At 46.0% G+C, this 21,362-nt stretch overlaps 1 protein-coding gene across 7 annotated transcripts in view; it reads right to left on the bottom strand.

Moving 5' to 3' along the window:
* Window positions 1-21,362, bottom strand: part of epha7 (eph receptor A7) — a 54,782-nt gene that overhangs the window by 30,536 nt on the left and 2,884 nt on the right. For all 7 annotated transcript variants that reach the window (XM_031581120.2, XM_031581121.2, XM_031581123.2 and 4 more), the window contains exons 3-5: window positions 20,484-21,153; window positions 8,565-8,720; window positions 3,293-3,628 (exon numbers count right to left, since the gene is read on the bottom strand). In XM_031581120.2, the coding sequence (XP_031436980.1) occupies window positions 3,293-3,628; window positions 8,565-8,720; window positions 20,484-21,153 (1,162 nt within the window). The remainder of the gene's footprint in view (window positions 1-3,292; window positions 3,629-8,564; window positions 8,721-20,483; window positions 21,154-21,362) is intronic.

Genomic DNA, 21,362 nt, shown 5'->3' with positions numbered 1-21,362 from the left:
TGTTCAATGAAAAACTAGACTCTGCAAAACAGCTCAGTGCACATCAATGGTGCACAATAGTGGAAACTTCTTTTATTGTTATCAGCCCAGAAAATCCATAGTGGTGCATCCCTAATGCAAATGACTGCCAGTGTACAGAGAAGAAGAGGCACACAATGCCAGCTATGGCAGACTGCTAAAAGCAAGCTATTCTCAATACTATTTGCTTCTCACGCACAGCAAGGTACAGAGGCTTTTCAGATCAAAGAGAAATGCTTAGTCTACATTGAAGCGTGCTAATTTTTTTTCCATTAACAAAAAAAGGTAGCTGAGGGAACACCAACTCTCTCTGAATGTTTGAACATTCTTACACGTGCAGCTTTCCTTTTAAGTAGGAAGTGCCAGAGAAGCATGAAGAATAGAAGATGAATGGAGATTAACCCATACATTGTTGAATGAGCTTAACTTTTATCTGTTGTGTGACAGTGTATGAGTAACATAAATAGGAGTTGCCCTGGCTGGCCTACAGCACATCTGGTTATGGGCAGAAGTTAAAGTCGCCATTTCAGAAAAAAAAAAAAAAAAAAAAAAGAACTTGAAAATATATAAATAATACATTCACCATAATGCATTTCAGATATAAACGAGTCCTTTCACAAAGTGGATTACAAATCACACACTTGAACTCACTGATAGCTGGACCAGAGTTTTTCTGCAAAAAAAATATCGCTCCGTGTCGGCAGAGCCAGGCATCGGTGCATAGCCTGTACACAGCCGTCGCGCGACATTTATGCATTTGGCATTAAAATCAATTTCCACGGCGACTCATCCGCCCTCTTTATTACGTGCCTTATGCCTCTTGCTGTCTCTGCACCTGAACAGCCTCCGCCAGGCTGACACAGAAGGTCTGGGCCCCCAGTAAGCAGCTGAGGCCAATCCTATTTCTGCTCTGCTCTCCTCAGAGGGGTATTTGGGCTGGAATAGCAAATGCGCCCTTGAATAAATATTAATAGTTCTTCCATACGAAATTCCCACTCACAGGCCTCTGAAAGAACAAAGTGCCTTGTTTACAAGTGAGCTGCATGAGGATGGGAACAAAGAGTGGCGTCCAGGGCAGCTCTGTAGAGTCGTCCCGTGACAAAGGAGGCCTGATTGAAATGCACTCCGCCAAAGTTCCCATGTCATATCCGACAAAGATCACACTGACTCGCAATCATCATGGGAGGTGGACGCAGACAGGAGACACCCGTACAAACACACACACACACACACACACACCAGCGAGCGCGCAACGATGATGATCCTGCCATTTTAAAAACACTCACCATTTAAACTCATTTAAGTCAGAGTTGAGCAGTAATTAGGTTTCAGGGAACAATAAGTACTCAGCACCTTTCCTGGTTCTCGCCTCACCCGAGACAGTTCCATCTGTATAATTAGTTGAGGTGTGAATTCCTCATCAGATGCATAACCATCTGCATTCATGCAGTGCACAGTCGACACCTCAACACCCCCCATCCCCCATCCCCCATACACACCCTCCATCAACAGCCCCATACCCCACACTCATTATCATGCTGTGGGGAGATGTACAGGTCTGTATCTCTCTGCTCACTAGCTCTTTCTTCAGACTGTTTCTTCAGGCCTAAAAGGTTAATCAATACAGCACAATTTTAGATGAAAAAGTAAAAACAAGGGGTCTGGCAATAATAAGGGCTGTCCCTTGCTTGGTCCAAACCAGAAGCCTGAATCTTCCATAAGGGTACTGAGGCCACTCCTGCTAAAACAGCAAGCTGGATAGTTTCAGTCTGCGTATGTGCAAGGATCTATACTGCTGACACATGATTATGTATTTCCTTCATGCTTACTGTCTACCTCGACTCCTAATTAATTTCGTAGAGGACTGATTTTTTACCAGCGTAACAGCTGCCTTTCGATACCATTGCCATCATTTCAGAGTGAATTGGCATTTGTAATAAGACTATGGGTACCCCCTACCCCCACCTCCTTCAAATGATGTGTCCTTTCGTCCTTGGTCCTTGCAAAGGAAACCCTCAGCACAATCCAGTGTGTCTCTGTCATGCACCCTGTCACTGAACATACATCATCCCCGGCAGTTCATCTTCCATTCTAGCTGCTCTCCGCCAACAATTATCCCCTCTCTCTCCCTCTGACCTGCCGGCAGATTGAGGAAGAGACTGCCAGACACGCCAATTTCCGAGACGCTGTAATGTTTATATCCTCCACCCCCCCCCCCCCCACCCCCGTTTTCTACAAGCATGATGAAGTATACGAGCATCACTATCCTAAGGGGTTACACTGGAGCAGTTAGCAATAATAACAGACACGTATTTCCAAACACCAGAGAGCTGTTCATCTCCAATGGTTGTAATGCCTTCATTTGACAGTATAAACCATGCTGTCGACATGGCACTGAGGCTACCGGTGGAGGCCGACCCCTCTATTAATGACCATAGTCAGTATGCACTTTAAGGCAAATCGCATTTCATGGATGCTTGAGCATGAAAGAGAGATCTTGTTTAGTGGCTCCATAGAAATGGTTCATTAAAAGAAAAGGTCTACTTTGCCATTTGGAGCAGTACGCTGCCAAGGATACAACATTTCAATTACGGGGGGGAGCTCCCCGGAGAGTGAGCGCTATGCATGGGCTCCCATGGTGGGACTCGGAGCAATGCTCACAGTAATGTTTGCTGAGAGATAAGGCCCATCTACAATTATTCACCACATACTTGATATATATATCTGACTTTCGAGGAGCTTTTTACATATTTTGCACACATTTAGGGAGCCATCCAGGGAAATGTCAGTCTGTCATGTGTGAAGTGATGCTGAAGACGGGTGTCTGTCATTTTTCGTAGAATTGATGGCTAGCAGGGCATGAATGCGGCATCTTACACAGGGGGATGCACTAGAGCCAACCGCCGCTTTAAAAAAAATATCCAACTGCAAATTATGAATAGCTATAAAGCCACAGCCAAATCATTTGTCAAATTATCCCACAAAAGTAATTCATGCAGTTCTTTCAAAGCACGTAGCCTCAAGCCAAGGAACACATAGAAATCAGTGAAACCAAGCTCTGCGCCCAGTGAAAATGAATGCCTCTTCACAAAAAAAAAGGGAAAAAATTGCTCTCACAGCAGCACATCGACAGACACACAGAGACACACCATCAGAGACTTTTACAAAAATAAATAAAAGAGCCCGCCATTAAGAGAAACATGAGAGTGAAACAACAAAAACATGAGAGCAATTACAAAACTCTTGACGGTGCCACCCTCCCCCTCCCCCCTACCTGCTTGGCTGGTGGTGATGCTGACTGCAGCGAAGAGCCTCTGGGTGCGGCTGAGGTCGGACACGCCGTTGACGGCCTCCACCTCGAAGGTGTAGTTGGCGTGGGCCAGCAGGTCGCTGATGGTGACGTAGGTGTCCCCTAATCCAGACTGCTGGGGCGAGAAGCCCACGTTGCCGCTGCACGCCACGCACTCCTCCGGCTCCCAGCTGCAGCGCCGGCATATAATCCTGTACGTGACGTCGTTGCGGCCGCCCGCGTCCGCTGGGGGACTCCACTCCAGGCTCACCGTAGTCTGGTTGATGTTGTAGACCAGGTTCTGAGGAGCAGAGGGGGGCCCTGTCACAGGAGAGAGAAGGGGGGGAGTGAGACAGGGGAAACAGCTGTAAGTAACGCTACGCCACGGAGAGTGACAACTGATTGGGTTCAGCGACTGGATCTACGGTTCCTTTAAAAAAAAAAAAGGCCATGGGACGCGCCAGCTCGGTGCCCCCCGGCAGCAGAATACAGACACGCAATTACATCGTAACCTAGATACATAGAGATATTCTGGAATGCCGGGGAGTCAAATACGAGCGCTGCTGCCAAGGTCAATGCAGAAAGGCCGTAAAAACATCATGGGAATCGCGCGGCCGTGGCCGTGCGCTTTGAGCATTTGGGGGTGAATGGAAAAAAAGATACAGGAGAAAAAGAAAAGACAGACTTATCACAGTTCTTCCTGGCGGACTTGAAAACCATTGAGAGAGAGACAAAAAAATTGGCTGCCGGTAAAATGATAAGTTTCCGTTGTAATGAGCAGTGGAGAGAAGACACTTAAAAGTTTACGTTTTTGACAAATGGGCAGACCATGATTCTGACTCACCCAAGAATTTATGAGTCCGATTAAAAGCAAGTTATCGCCCTACAATAGCAGCTTAACAAAAAGGTCGTTTAGGCACAATGCCTCATATTTCACAGCCACAAATGACTACACAAGGACCCAGACGCGCTCTCCTCTCTCGTAACATGTACTCTCCACCCCTGAAATGCCATAGGAACTAGCTCATCTAATTAAGAAATTATTTCTACACCGCCATTATTACAATACAACATCCAGACCTCCTTTTTATGACCCAGATGTTTTCATAATGATTTTTTGAGTGCCTATTTATTACCCCTTTAATGTCACATGCATTAAAGTAATATATTCTTCATGGCTGTTCTGTTAGAAATACATTTCATTTTCAAACAAGAACACAAGTGATTTCATTTCCTTATTTTATTTACCTTTTCCTTCCACTGAGCTGAGTGAAAATGCCTCGGCAATTAAACATGACACATTTACTTACATTAAAAGATTATGCACATGCGTAAGGTGAAATGGGGACGGCCAAAACTCTGAAAACATCACTAGGCTCTGACTGGTTAATGTGGCACTTGAGGTTCTTTGCCTCATTCCTCTCATTAAGCTAATGGCCAGCCCCAGCCATCCATATTCAGGGGCCAGACACATGAAAGAGCCACCTGTGACAGGTGAAGAGGAAAGGGTGCAGCTTCTCTGACCACAAACCCCACTTCACCCCCCAGGCCTAATGATCTCCTCCTACCTACTACAAAGGTCTCTCTCCCTCTCTCCCTCTTTCTCTCTCTCCCTCTCTTTCTCTCTCTATCTCTCTCTTTCTCTCTCTCCCGCTCTCTCCCTCTCTCTCTCTCTCTATCTCTCTCTCCCTCTCTCTCTCTATCTTTCTCTCTCTCCCTCTCTCTATCTTTCTCTCTCTCTCTCTCTCTATCTTTCTCTCTCTCCCTCTCTCTCTTTCTCTCTCTCTCACACAGCACAAACAAACGCATATTCACAGCAATTGGTAAATTGTTTATATTTCCATGGTGACATTATAGTAAGCACTATACCTCCCAGCACTCAACCACTCTCATTCTGGTCTGGAGTGGCAGAGATCAAGGCAGTGTTTTCTGTTTGCAGTGGGTGGGAAAAGGCATTGTCATGGTATGATAATGAACATTACGACAACATTAATGAGGAAGCGGGGAAATTAATTTAGCTTTGTGCTGGCTTGAAAAAAAGGAAAAATAAACAATCTTGAAATGAGCGAGAGCTTCAAATAATCTGGCATAAATGTTCATGTCCTTTATAGTAATACAATGATTGCACTTCAAAAAAATATAGCATTAATGAATAAATAATTCAGGGTCAAAATCATGCTAGCATCTCTTTCCCGCTCTCTGTCTTTCTCTTGATCTCTGTCTCTCTCTCTCTCACACACACTCCATTTTTCTTTCTATCTACCCATTTTTTATTGGCTAATGTGGCTCCTCTAGTGGATAGCACATGGTGAGCCTGTGCTGGCTGTTTCTGCTGGCAGCTGGAGGGCCTGCACCTCTCTCTCTCTCTCTCTCTCTCTCTCTCTCTCTCTATCTCTCTCTCTCTCTCTCTCTATCTCTCTCTCTCTCTCTCTCTCTATCTCTCTCTCTCTATCTCTCTCTCTCTCTCTCTCTCTCTCTCTATCTATCTCTCTCTCTCTCTCGGTCTGTCTTATCTCTTCCTGTGCCCCTCGCTCCACCTCAGCCACCTCCTACAGAAGTTTCATTTCACGGATTAGCCTTCCTTCCCAGCCCACTCAGGCAGAGATGTCTCAATCACACACACACACACACACACACACACCGTCTACTTTCAGACTCACTGTGTTATGAGAGGAGGTGTGTCTGGCCCAGCTTTTGGGAATGTGTGCGAGTGTGCGAGTGTGTTTCTGTGGGTTTGAGTGTGTGTGTGTGTGTGGGAGGGAGTGTGTATAAGAGTATGTTTGTATGTGTGTGTGTGTGTGTGTGTGTGTATGTGTGTATCATGTCACCTCCTTCACATGCTGTTGTAAAGCTAATTCCCTGTAAGCGGATGTCTGGATGAACCTGTGATTTTGCCAATGAATAAGTGCTGCTGACGGCCCACGCCCTGTGTTAAGTAGTACTGCATGTCTTTAATGGAGTCCTGTCCTGTCTCCCTTCCTCCAGGAGTCTGCTGCTGCTCTCCCTCTCCCTCTGCCACGTCTCCTAGTCACCGTCGCATGACTCGTGACAATGGCCGCGGCAACAGACAATGTGAACGCTATTTGACGAGCTAACTACAATCTACAGCTTAAGCGAGAAGAATCCTACACTTATCTTCTTTGGGGGGGGGGGCGTTCTTCTGCCTCGGCTGCACTCTGCAAATCAAGACGCTAACGGAAGACCCGCGGGAGGAATGGGCTTGCCTTGAATGGCATGTCTACAGGGCACGCAGTAATCCTTAATCTGCAAATGTTGGGCGACCTCTGACCTCTGCCCCCGACTCCTGGAGTTGGTACAGTACAGAGTTGTGTGATCCTGCAGAGAGGGCACATAGAAGTGGTGGCCGAGGGCACCATTCCTACGCCCCTCCATCCCCCCACGCCACCCCCCTCCTCCCTTCACCACGCCATCTTTCTCTGTCCCCTAGCAACTGCTGTCAGGGTACTGGCTTTGAGACATGTCAACTTGTTGAAGTGGCAAGATGGTGTGTGTGCGTGTGTGTGTGTGTGTGTGTGTGTGTGTGTGTGTGTGTGTGTGTGTGTGTGTGTGTGTGTGTTGGGGGGGGGGGGGGGGTGTGATGGTAGAGAGGAGGAGTCACAACTGCCCTTTTGAAACCTTGCTCATGCCAGAACTGCTCACAGCTGTTGCATGATTGATGCAGACTACAAAACCTGTCAACGACTCCCATCATTCCCAGCTCTGCCCAACCTTCTCCGTGTGTTCACTATCTCACATGTCCCCGGCCAGCAAGAGCCCCTTTCCACAAAGATATGAGCAGTTTTTTCTATCCACAAATAATTTACATCGCATTTGATATTACCCTTGGTTGCGATAAAAAAAAAAACCTCTCCATCCCACTCCCACATATAATTCAGACACACAAACATTCAAACACAACGTGCAATTACAAACACGCCAGTTTGTTTACCCAGTTTGAAAACATCTAAGGGGAGCAGAAGTGTTGTCCTTTAATTTAATCCAAACAAAAAAACACGTCTGTCAGCCACAGTAAAAAAAGAAGGAAGGTGCCTCTCACATGGGTGTCTCTCTGTGAAACCAGAGGCAGTACTGGGGAGCAGTGAAGTGAGTATTTTCAGCCCTCCGCACTGAAACCACAATACAGTGGCGTTGGGAGAAGCAATGGATCCATCATTCACAAAATGATCCAAGCGGATACTGTGTGAATGTGGCCCCTTTTGTTTTCTAGTGTCTGCAGATTGTGGGAACACCGGGCAACAATTAAGCTGAAATTGCATTTGGTATGTTCTCGCCTTTGATTCAGTCACGGAAGGCAAAGAGAGCCAGGAAGTTTCAACAGACAGAGTGAGTGAGACACACACACACACACACACACAGAGAGAGAGAGAGAGTGAGAAAGAGGAAATTCTTCACTAATGTACACATGATAAATCAGCCTGTCAGAGACGAACCCAAAAACCCTTAATAGCTAGGTCTTTGCAACTGGCTACAATGTGTTGCTTTCAGCTTGATGCTCGATTTCATTGTTCTCAAATCCTACATTCCTCACTCCAGCAGGGAGGCTAGTCAAGAGCTCCTGGGGAAACCCACAGACAGCTCTGCGTTGCATGAATGTCTTGAGTGAACATGTTTAGGCACAGGATTCAGGGAGCAAATGACCCCGCCCTTCAAAATGGATCCTTTGGCCTAAGTAAACAACCCATCAGCGCCCTGCTCCATAACTGACACGCTCGCTACGACAGCCCGAGCACCGGGAGCTGCCGGGGTTGCTTCTGCTGTCTGTAATTGCATTTTTTGCGGATAGGAAACTGCAAATTACTGCTCTGATCAATAGCTACCAGACGAGGGGCGGGGAGAAGGCAGCGCTACCCTATGAACATAATCATAAAGACATGTTGGGAGGCAGGGCTCTGCTCGCTCTCAAGCCGTGGATGGAGAACAGATTTGGAGGTTTGGAAAGACCAGAGTAAGTATTTTGAGCTGGGGATCTGGACTGTGTGCCTGTGTGTGCCCCGTGTGTGCCTGTGTGTGTGTGTGTGTGTGTGTGTGTGTGTGTGTGTGTGTGTGTGTGTGTGTGTGTGTGTGTGTGTGTGTAAGGAGGGAAAAAGTGAACAGGGGTGGGGAGGGGCTGGAGGGGAGTGTGTGTGAGTGTGTGTGTGTGTGAGTGTGTGTGTGTGTGGAGGGGGGGTGTTTGGTGAGCATGTGTGTCTACTGCTGGCCTCAGTTTGTGTTTACGCAGCAGTGCAGTGCTACTTACTGGTGCAGGCCACAGACGGCGGGTCAGACAGAGCCCTGTAGTAGCCGTCCTCGCAGTCGCAGCGCCACGATCCCTCCCGGTCGTTGTAGCTGTGCGCCGGGCAGCGCGAGCACTGCAGGTCCTGGGAGGAAGACTTGTAGAACCCGCGCCCGCAGGCTGAGAACGAGAGAAAGAGGGATGAAGGGCAGCACAGAGGAGGGGAAGAGTGAGAGTGAGGGGGAGAGACAGAACAAGAGAGTGAGCGAGAGAGAGAAACTTGTTCACACTTGAATTCACATAAAAAAAGAGGGCAGGATACAAAAGACTATTTCGCTTGTGTTCACATGACAGAATGAACAGCTGGTGTTTGGATCAGCTGGCCCCTCAGGCTTCGTATGCACACTTAACAAATCCACTTAAAATACAAATCACATATCACTGCGCCGCCTTCACCGGCAGCCCCGCAAACACATGTCAGAGTCCGGGTGTTGAGTGGAGGAGAGGTGCTTTGGTCCAGCACTGGGGATGTGGTCTGCGGGGTGTCCCACTCACACTGACTAAACTGCATATCATCATTACATGGTGGAGACGAGATTACGCAGAACTGAAAGGAGTATTTTTGGAATTTCACTTTCAATTAAGCAACAAATGACATTCACATACTGTATGCCAAGCTTCAAAGACAAACCAATTGGTAGCAGAGAGCGCAAGTGATGAATAGTCACGTGTATCTGTATTTAATCTATGATTTATATGTACTGTTTCAGAAAACAGAGAACCAAAATGGCATCCATTACACCGTGAACCACATTTGAGAAGCATAAGGTCATTTCGAGGTATCAAATTTAACTTTATATTTGCAAACAGATTTGGAACAAATTACATCAGGCAGTGCACACCAGGCAAAGTGATTCAGAAGTGAATTATAATCCCGATTTATGTTGCCATGCCAGTGAAAAAATCTATTTTTGCTTTAGCCTTTTAGTCTCAACACTTAAAGAAAGCTAATCCACACAGACCAGCTGTTTGTGCAAATCCTAGTTTAGCCAGGGAAAGGAAACTGGGCCACTTTCTTTTTATATTCCGCTCGGAAACGCGCACGCAATCCACAGAACTTCAGATGGCGGCTTAGAAAAACTATCATGTTATGTGAAGATGCATTTTTCATGAGTAATTTGTGCAAAATGTATCGATTTTCACTCGCAGAGAACGCCGGTTCAGATCTACGTTTCATTATTCTTTCAGTGGCTCAAAATCCTCCTGCAAATGTATGTGACAAGTCTCAAATAGAGAGGATGGAGGAGGCCAGACCTCCACATTTTAACACCTCCAGAGTGAGATGAGGAGACTATGGGACAAGGTATCCCCATTTCAACAACATGAAAGCCCTGTCACTGCTTATTCATCTCAGCCCACTGCCTCCATGAAATAAGAGCTTTTTCAGCACTGGGTCGGAGGGAGGGGAAAATACACATGATTTTATCTCTAGTATTTCTTTACCTATGAGGTAACTGGGAACAGGAGTTCGAGCCAGGAGAAGAACCACGTAACTAGAAAACGGATAACTGGCTTCATTTAACACGATGTGCCATTTTAACGGTGCATTCTGCAGCGCGTTTATTGATATGTGTAAAACTGAATTAGCTTCATTGCAGTCCTGTATTGTTCTGTGCAACTTTCACTAGGTTATTTTACAACAGGCTAACAGTTCTATGTTTTTTTTCAATGTCTTTTGGGCAGTAGGCTGTAGTCCAGTAAAACCTTCTGATGCTCTGGTGTGCCTGTTGGCCTCTGGGTGTCTGAGCTCCTGTGTGGAGCCTGATCTAGGCTGAGCCCCGGGCTTAAGGCTCCACCGCCGGCACAAGGCTGGCCAGACGCTAATATGCCAAGATTAGCATGGGCAGAGTCAGAACACGGGGACTTTCAAAAAGTCAACACTCCCAACCTTGCACCCCATATGTCTGTTTGTTTTTTTTGCACTATTTTTGTACTGCTCTGACAGTGTTTATCGATGTGTCTGAATAGCTGAGATGTTTGTCTAAGCACCCAAGCAATAAATTAGGCCTATAATCAAAAGTCTTTGTGACATGGGTAACCGTTTCTGCGCTTTCCATTTTCACCCCACCCCTTACAAGCTTGCTGTGAATGACATGCACAAACATAGCTGTGCAGGCGAAAGCATTCTTATCCGAGAAACATGACTGTTTTTGGCTAGCTCAGTTCCTGGGTTTGGCACTCGCATTTCTTGCTAACATATTAATGTCTCAGGCTAGAATTAATGTTGGGCTGCCTTTTTTTTCTGAGAGACCTAGATAAAATAGCTCATGAAATTATTACATGCTTCTAGTCCTCTAGACGTCAGCAGTTTGCAGTCATTGTAATCAAGGGTGCATTAGTCAAACAAGCTACTGACTTGCATAACAGCCTTGTAAACAAGGCAAGATCGGTGTTAAGACCGGGACTCGGACAATGGTTTCATCGCAGGTTTCCTCAATATTAATGTCACATGCTATTAATGTCAAACCGCTAAGAAATTAAGACATCCCAGCACTACCTTAGACACATACAGTATATGATTGAAGTTTTGGCTGCTAGTCTACAAGTAGCCTTGTTGTCAGGTAGCACTACTTAGGTGGGTCATATTCACCACTAAGAAGAGAGCCAGTCAGTTAAGACGCTGCGTTGAGGGCTAGGAGAGAGAAGGGCGGGAGGGGAGAAAACTGAAAACTGTCTGACATTCCACCGGTCTCCTTAGCAGGCAACAAGAGTCAGCATCTGTAATTTACCTTCCAGCGGTCAGGCATTCTCTTGCAGCGCGAGGGGGAAAACACTCCACAGTCAGCGTTTTTTTAAACACAGCACCGATGGAACCGGAAAAAGGCCTTGGAGCCCAGTGAGGAATACGCTCCGCTTTACACCCGTCTAAACGTCTAAATCACAATTGACATCGGGAGAAACCACGGATCACGCGGTGAAAAGAGGTGCTGTCTCCACACAGACACACAGCAGTGAGCAGAATGAAATGGTCTATTTGTTTAAGATCCTAGTCTACATTTTTTCTTTAGGCTCTGGCCCCTGGGGCCTCAACATTATTGAATCGTGTCCAAGACCTTGAGATGTTTGGCTACCGAATGACACTCAGGCTAGGGGACATGAAAGCGAGGAGAAATACCATGAACGATGGATGAGCTCCTCAACATGAAGTGGCATTTAGTGGCAGTTTGACATATCATTTCCCGTGGCCACAACCCATGATAATTATTTGTAACGTCTGGATGTGACGCCACAGCACTTGGACTGTTTCTTTTCTCTCTCCAGATAATCTTCCTCCTTGATTGACAGATCACATTTCACACAATGCCTCCTGACTGGTGGTACAATTCCAGAAGTGCAATGGCTTCAGTAAAACAGAGAAGCGGCACGCTAGCACTCCAGAAGCAGCCCTTGGATATGAATAGGGAGGTTATCTTTATCTTACCCCGACCACTGTGGACGGAGGGAGGGCACTTTGGCTTCAGCACAGGAGCAGCGCCTGAGATTGAGTTTCCCTAACATCTGCCTCAGCTCACTTTAGCAAGGCCCCTAATGGGGATGGGGGCACTTGGCTTAATGATCCTGCACCGAACAAGATGGAGGTGAGAGCACACACACACACACACACACACACACACACACACACACACACACACACACACACACACACACGTGCAAAAAGAGAGAGGGAGTGTGAGAGAGGGAGGGTGAGAGAGAGAGAGGCTTCACACACACTCACTCATGCACACTAGAAGATGGCCTTCAGAAGTCAATCCCCCATGATGGTGGTGATGCTCCCTGTCATGGTCAGACCTCCCACAGGCCCCTGCCATCCGGCCTGATTATGTGTTAAATCCGCCCGTGCGTCACGATGGATGGGGAAAGAATGCCTGGCCGTGCTCACGGAGCGGCCCACAGACGCAGCGGAGAGAGCGGAGAGCGTTCACCGGCCGGCAGATAGCAGCCCATTAGAGTGATAAAGGAGGCTGGGCGGGGGAGCAGCCGACAGGACCGCCACACCAGGCCCCGCCAGGCCCCGCCGCTGATGAATGCCAGGTGGAGCGGGTCAAACGCGATAAAGGAAACTGTTTATTTTCTTATTTCAAAATGCCGTCGTGCCTTTTCAAAACATTCTCCGCCGCCACCGCTCGCTGCCGCCACAAAATCGATACGGAAATGTCTTTATAAATATCAGCCCTAGAGGAGGCCGTGTAAAAATGGGACACTTGTCCTGTTTTCCGTTTTCAGCGTCTTTTCACATTTCAGCTGGCTATCCCCTCTTTGTGCTTGTTTTGACCTCAGTTTGTTGTTGTCTGGCTGGACTTCCTCAGACAAATTACATCTGATGTCCATTTCGCTCCAGTTAGCTTCATTTTGAAATAAATAAATTCACCAAAAATACTTATTATATAAAAATCCTTACTATTCTATCATAGCATTGGCTATTTGCATGGTGCATATTATCTCTGAAATACTATCTTTCCCCTCCGCGCTATCTTGACACCACATTTGGAACCACAGCAACAGGTGCTTCTTCAGAACTTTTAGCTTGAGGGCACATATCTTAAAGTAGACGATCGAAGAAAAGAAAAAACCTCATCCTTTTTTTTTTTTAGAAAAGGAAAATCTCTGCAACTATTCATCCCTGGACATTTTAATCCTCCACTTTAAGAGGGCAAGGCGCCTACCCAGGAAATGGTGGCGGACTATACAAAGGAAAGGAGAGATTGAAACCCTGCTGGAAGGCAGCACACAGTGGAATGGATATGGTTCCAACACCTAAGCCCTACACACTGGAGCTTTTTTTTCCCAGTACTCCCTCCCATACTCTGGCACTGAATACAGTGTTGCACAGTGCAGAATCATAAGGGGAAAGGGGGAAAAGTCATGGATTAGAAGTCAGGAAAAAGAGGGTGAAAGTCAGATTAAATGGTTAAAAATGATCTTGTTCTTCCTAATTCACACATTGCCTGATGGATTAGAGGCATAGAGCTGGGTGACTCAGGACTGGCTTCGCATATTGAGACAACTGTTCCATTCATCTCCAGTACCTGTGCTGGAGGGAGGGGGGGGGGAGATAAGTAGATTTCTTTCCGAAACAAAGAGCAGATTAGCATTCCCTTACATAGTGTTAAAGAACACAGCGGGTCACCCTCTGTGCAGGCTTGGAGAAAAACCTCTCTACAGATGAACCAAACCTGGATTGAGGCATCAGGAGACTTGGTTGAACACCTGCGAAATATCTATGGATACGATCACACTAAATACACCAAACCTTTTGCGGTTTTTGTTTTAAATGATTGAAATGAAATTCTATATTTAGAGAAGAGAAAACTAAAAGTAAAAAATGTAATAGCTCCTGCCTGTGTGTGCTAATGTAACTGCTCTAGAACATGTTAACATCCATAATATGATATCTGTGTAATTACTGCTGAACACATTATTTTCTGACAATCCTATAGATGTTGGCTAGAAGGAGGACTACCCAAGCTGACTCTGACTCGTATTATACTTAAACGATTTCAAACGTACTTAAATTTGCTAGTTTAACTCATTCCTAAGATGTGGTGCGACACATATTGAAAATGTGTTTCCATGCATAAAATGCATTATGTATTTGAGAACAGCACAATTCTCAACTACTACAAAAATATAAAACCCTCTGCACCCGTACCTGTGTTCCCCCTGCTATTAGAATCATTTGTTAACAAAGATTTTTCTGTCGAAAACAAAGGTTGTGTTTAACATTAAATCAATTCCCAGTCCATGATGTTATGCCGGTAGAGACAGCTGGCCTTCTTGTAGATGAAAAATAAACAGCAAATCCTCTTTCCAAAAACAACTTCCATTCATAATGCAACACTGGCTTTGGGAACAGATTCTCCCTGACATGGAAGATGTCCTTGCCTAATTGTCTGTCTTTTAATTCATTGCGCACACAAAGCCAGTGGGCACGAAAGGGAGATGAAAAAAGCTGAAGTGAGGCGACGGTCTTAAACGGACGATGCAGCGGAGCCCATTGAGATCCTCTGATGAAAAGCATTAAAGGAGAATGGGGGGATCAGCTATCGGTGAGATGAAAGCCACAGGGCCCAGAGGTCTGCCCAGCCCAGAGGCCTCTGATGACCGCAACTAATCAGTGATGAAAACGGCCCCAGTCAGCAGGACAGCATTAGCACTGGGCCGCGTCCATCCCACTGCCTGCCTGCCCCTGTGTCTCTCTGCTGCCCTGCCCGTCTGCCTGTCGGAGCCCATGGCTGGGGCAAGGGGTGACGGAGCAGAGGGACAGTGTCAGCTCAGCCACGGACCCCCTACAGACATTGTCCATCACAGAAACCCCTCGGACATTCACAGGCCATTGGGCAGGCCGTGTGTGCGGCTGGGAAAGGAAACACACAGTCCCCATAGTGAGGCCTAGAGCGACTGGGTCCACGTCCAAAGACTGCCGACCGACGTCTCCCCACTCCTGTCCAAAAGTCAGTTTCAATGAATGCTAATCTTAGCTCCGTGGGGTATGAGGAATCTTATTAGTCTTGGAGCTGGGGGTTGTGACATTTGAGAATATGTAGAAAAGTTAAAAGAAAGAAGAAAGTGTATCTGCAGTTGAGAATAGTTTTTACTATTCTGAGTTACTGTGTTTGTCTTTGGCACAGCAGAGTTGCTTTCAAGGTCTATCAATTGGTTGCTAATAACCTGGCGAAGAGATTCAACTCCAGACTTGTCTGCAGAGGACTTTTACTCATTTAATCCTTTGTTATGAGAAAAAGAGCGTTTCTTCTGCTTCTCATTAGCAGACTCAAGCATAGTTCCTTCCTCTGGAGAACATACAGGGAAAAAATGGTTTAATGCTGATTGGAAAGCTATAATAAACAAACTATTCATTGTAACAAGCATTTGTCTTGTGTAAATACACATTGTCACACACTTCTCTCCCATCCCAAAAAGAAGAGTAAAAATTAGATGTTTCCTTGGCAACAAAGACTATAATACTTGCTAGATATCTGGTCATGTCTATGACAGTCCTAACATGATGGGGAAATAATCACTGATCCTCCTTGTTGAAGCAGAAGCCTGCTTTTGTGAGTCATGAAATGGCTGAACAAATACCAGCCTATGCTTAAACTGTCTGCACACATTTGCTACTCTATACTTTTTACAAAACCACTTTCTGACTTTTCTACACTACAATTGTCTCACGTTGATTCACACAAGTGCGTAATAAAACCGTTGACTGTGGACACATGGAGTCTTAAAGTGTCCCTGAAGGGACAGACACTCTTCCTTCCGTCCTTCATGAGGCCTGCAGCACAAGGCATATTATTCTCCTATTAAGCCGCCGCCCCGGCGGATCTCAAAAAGGGAGAGGAATCGTTCCAAAAACATTTATCATTTCAAATGTGTATCCATCCAACCTGCCAAGCCAAATCAGCGGCAAAGCAATAATCCCAATCAATACAGACAATGGGAGCGAACATCTCAGCACACAGAGATGTGAGCAGAGTGTGTGAAATAAATTGTTTATGTGAAGAAAAAAAAAAAAAGAAAAGAGAAAGGATTTTCCCCCTTCTTTTGTCTCAAATGGTATTTTTGTCCTCGGTGACACGGAGGTCTGGCGAGGGCTGCGCATAAGGTCAGTGAATATTAACTTCATTTACACATGGTTGCAAACAAGCCGCCGCTCACAATGAGACCTGCCTCTTCTGCTTAGTAACATGAGCAACCCCTGTGACAGGACACTGCCACCGAGGAAGATGGATGAGCGCGGCAGTTGACCCTTGCCTGCCTGAGGAGTCACCTCTCTAGCCTCCCTTTGCCTACACAACAAAGGCCCCCTTCGCAGCCACTGGGCAGCCCTCATTCTCACTTGCACTAACAGGTTCAGACGGCTCCATCGATCCCTGGGTTCCATACCTCTAACACCACTGGGTTCCCTTTCCTTAGCTATCTAAACCTTGGCACAGATGTCTTTTTTTGTAATTGCTTGCCGTCGCCGTCTGTCGGGAGGGATGTGATCGGACAGCCGAACACGGTGTCAGAGGAGACAGCACTGCACCGTTTAGTGCGCCTTCCCTCTGGCGTCTGGGGGGAAAGTGATATGTGACTGGGCCGGGGGTCTTAACACCTTGCACAGGAGCTGAGCGTGCTGGGAAGGCTCTGTTGTCAGTCGCTTCTCCTCTGAGACTCGGACGAAAAGGGTGGCTCTGCACTTCAATCTTCCTTTAAGAGGAAAATCAATATCTTATTACATAACCTCACACTTTTACCCCCTCTTACACCAAGAGCTAGGAGGCAATACACACACACATACACACACACACACACACACACTGTCCTAACACTAACGCACACACTGATACACTCTGTCTTTCTCTCGCGCTCTCTCTCTCTCTCACACACACACACACACACACACACACACACACACACACACACCACAGGCAAGGAGGGGCTTTAAAAATGCTTAGTGCTGCTCTGTAGCATGGAATGCTTTTGTTTCATTCTAGTTATTTGGTCCTGAAGGAGAAAACAAGCAGATATTCTTCAGTGATGACACTGGATCCTTGGTGCTTCTGTGCATGCAGTGTGTGTATGTTGGCATTAGTATGTCGTGTCTATTCCTGTCGGACATATAGACTACATCACAGTACTTGTTATGTGATTTTTTTTTGGAGGATAAGGATCTTCCACTAAGATCGAAATCTTTTCTCTTCCTTTTTGCGGTGCAATGACAAGGACAAGCTTCTGCAACTTTCATTCTAAACTGATCCATAATCAGGCCGGTGCAGTCTGTCAGTTGTGTTTGCTTTGAGGGAAGCAGATACAAAGCCACATCTGTGCTTGTCACAATGCTACCTGCCAGCCCAAACAAAACAAAGGGAAAGTCCCTGGGTCCTCAAAGAATACCGCTATTCACGGAACCTAGACAAGACAGGGACAAAACCATCATCATCCATCAACAAATTATTTCAATCTAGATTGATCTGGGGTCCAGTTGAGTCCCCATGGGGAATAGCCTGCCTTCCCGCCATCTACATAATTAAGCCTACTTACAGTGGTAGTGGACGACTGTTTGAAACTTCAAATTCACACCTTATCAATCAAGCCGGTGTCAGTACGCACGGAGGACCCCTGACTCTTGGCTTCATTTGAAATGCAAAGTGTGGCCTTGCCTCCGCCCAGAGCTGGAGCTGGTCTTGACTGCCTGCTGCTCCCAGTCACCTTGGCTATTCTTTGGGCTAACCTCCACAGCTAGGCCCCTTCCCTCACCGTCCCTGTCATCAATCACAATCTGACTAACTTCTGTCTGACTCTCTGACACCTGGGGAGATGGATGGTGTTTAGAGTCTGCAGGATGCTATTTCCTCACATTAATGCACTTGTTAGCCTGTAGCCTGTTGAGGCACAAACATAGTTGAGATGTTTCTTGCCTCTCACACTCACAAGCGAGCTGGGTCACCAATCAATTATAAGGCAAGCTAAAATTGTGCCACATGCATTCCTATGATAGTCTAAAATGTTGGGTTAACAAAGGAACCAATGTCTGTCTACAAGGGCTCATTTTTACTCTCGACCGGCACAGAGGCTTCATTCCTTTGAGTGGCCACTGCTAAACAGAACCTGAGAATGAATGGCCACTATTTTTACACCACTCAGCTCTGGGAAAATAAACTTTGCGAATGCTGCAAGACACTTCAAATGCCCTTTTTTTCAACACCCTCAACACTGACTCTCTTACCAGGGCATTGAACGCCACTGTATGAAGCAGATGGAGGACTGCCACCGACTCAAGCCAACTAGCGCGAAAAGAGTTTAAAAAGACACCAAATGGAGAATCGGAGAAAGCACGAGAACCGAAAGACGCGCAGTCCCTGTGTTTTGATGATGATGAACGACCAGATGAAAACACACATTTTTGAGGAGGCCTCCGCACAGAACGTCTCTTCACACGACATGACTGACAGCTGAGCTAGCTTACGTTCTTCTTCCACTCACCACTTAATATTTCATGCCTGGCATTTTACACCATGGCGGGTTGCTGGGGGGGGGGGGGGGGGGGGGGCAGGGGGAGGGTTAAAGGAGAGGAACAATGAGGAGGTGTGAGGGAGGAGCTGCCAACCATGTCAGAGAGGCGAGGAGGCCTCAAGTGTCCTGCAGGAGGAGAGTGCTGCAGACAACATATTCTGGTCACTCACAAGGGCAAGCCTGTTGCACATATTAAATGGACACTGTCTGCTGCAGGCGTCTCGTCACTTCAGAGCACAGCAATAAAATACAGGGGGGTGGATTGCATTTCTTCTGTGGGAGACACTGACCAGGCCATTTAGCATCCAAAAATCTATGAGCTCAAAGGGCTAAAAGCTAGCTGCCGCATACATTTCACTTTAGTTAGATAAACCACTCAAGGAATGCTCAAGCCATTGGAAAAATGCTATGCAAAAGTTATAAAAGGATGATGTTGGGTCAGGAACTAGGACATGTTCTAATGTCCTTGGATGACACGCCAGGGCTATTTTTGTGGAGTCGCAATAACCTAATAGAGGGGTTATTGTGAAACTCACCATTTATAGGCAGTGTTCACTTTTGGTTTAATTTAATAAATGAGATAGAATGACATTCTATGTCATTCACTGTATTGGGTGCTCTCAGTAAGTCAGTTCTGCTTTCCCTAAAAATATCTATTGAGGTGATCCACAATGTTCAGAAATATTGGAATTATTTTATATAAATTAAATGCATTATTATTTATTATTAGTATGTTATGACTTTACACTAAACTGCATTAAAAAGAAGAATCCTCATTTTCAAAAACGTCATTTCTGTTACAGTTTCAAATTTGTTTTCTCCACTTGAACAACTTCACACATTTTACCAGCACAGTGGAGCGGCTTTGTTCCATTTCTGGACAACATAATGAGATCTCTGAACCACCCTTCTCATGGAAGCTTCACATGAAACGACACCGGACTGTGTGTATACGGCATAAAAGCAATATATCGCTGAAAATTATGCTGAGAGATGTGCTGCAAAGCTATTGTGAGTGGCTGAGTAGGTAAAGGCTTCTACTTTTATCACCAAAAACATGAAGACAACAACCTACATTTTTACTCCCTGAACACGTGGCTATAATGTGTCAGTGTCTTTCGCCAGCAAATGAAATTCTATACAACTACCAGGACCCTATCCGGTCTTAGCCGTACTTGGTAAGGCAGACATGGCCGCCTTTTTTGTATGCCAAAAACACCACCAAGCATGTATCCAGAGTGACTTTAATTGCGTTTCCTGTTAGAACCCTTCATAAATATCCCCAGGCCTAAACGCCACAGTATGGTGGCTATTTGTTTTCTCTCTGTGTCAGGGTCGTTTCGGAGGGGCAAAGGGATACTGAGAGATTGGCTGGACTTCCTCCAGACCTGTGTATTTTGCAAGTGATTGCCTTGGTCCCCTGCCAGAGGGAGTGGAGAGGACTCTCGGTGAAGAACATCGAGCTAAACTGAAGTGCAAGTTATGATTTAATCCCTGTGTCAACACAGCTTCAGCTATAAATTAAGAGACAGCAAATCAAACCATTAAAATGGATTTCAATTATTATGCAGAGGATTTTTTTTCCAGCCTCATTTAATTCATTCTTATTGAAGAGCCCAGTTATTTTTTTTATCATTGTATTGCCACGGTAACAGCAAGGATCATCAAAATGAAGTCATATTTTGGAGCTAATTGCTATGCTTGAGACGTGGCACATCTATGGCTGTACATCAACATGTACATTTTAAGCCCTTTTGATAGAAATATTCTAAGGTGGTGTTCTTCTAAACCATGTCTTTCTCCTTCCATGCTACTCACTATGAATTTCAGAACGTCTGAGGGAGGGATGAGGTCAGAGTAAAAAATGACTATGGCAGTACTCACGTTCACATGCGTCGCCCTTCTGGTGGAACCCCGCTTTGCATATACATTTCCCAATGGGCACCAGCCATTCTCCTTCTGCACTGCAGTGCATTTTGGGAGAGTTTTCCGCCTCTTCCTCTGCATCACTCACACACGTCCCCTCCACCTCGACTAGGGACGAGAACTCTGATCCAGTCACAGTGTCCGGGAACGTCGCCAAATTCTCAATGATCGACCAACACTTTTTGTAATACACTTTGACAGAGACCAGGGCGATGCAGGCCCCTACATCCTGAAAGGCCAGGTAAAACCCTCGTCGGGACAGGGGGCCAATTATACGCACTTCGGTATTCAGCTTCATCTTCCTTTCACCAAGGTCCCCCTGGGTGAAGCTTTCATCTGCTGCGATAGTGTCGATTTTCACATAGTGACTCTCACGTATGTTCCTCCCAACCTCTGTGTCAGTTTCCTGGTAATACAAGTTGAATGTCTCCTTGCACGTCCCCACCACACCTGGTAGGCTGTTACAATCCCTCAAGGTGAACTTCAGTTCTACAAAAATCCTCTGGGCATCCCCCTTTTCTATCCAGTTAGTCCGAAGCCAGTTATTCTGATTTGGCTCCATGACCTGGCACACTTGGTAAGTACGGATGGGAGTGTAGTTCTCATCCAAGCCGCTGATCTCCTCCCACTGAAACACCAAAAACAGAAATTTAAATAAACATAATACAGATTGTGCCACCATCACCCCCTATCTGACGATATAGTATCCGAATGCACTCAATTTTGTTCTTATGTTCTTAGAGGTAGTACCCAAAGAAGAAGGAGGACGCAGCAACAGTGTTAATAACAGTCGTGGGTAATAACATGGACATAACAGTGTTGGTTAGTGATTCCGAA

This window comes from Clupea harengus, chromosome 15 (assembly GCF_900700415.2).
Source record: "Clupea harengus chromosome 15, Ch_v2.0.2, whole genome shotgun sequence".
NCBI lineage: Eukaryota > Metazoa > Chordata > Actinopteri > Clupeiformes > Clupeidae > Clupea > Clupea harengus.
This window is presented reverse-complemented; position numbering and strand designations above follow the sequence as displayed.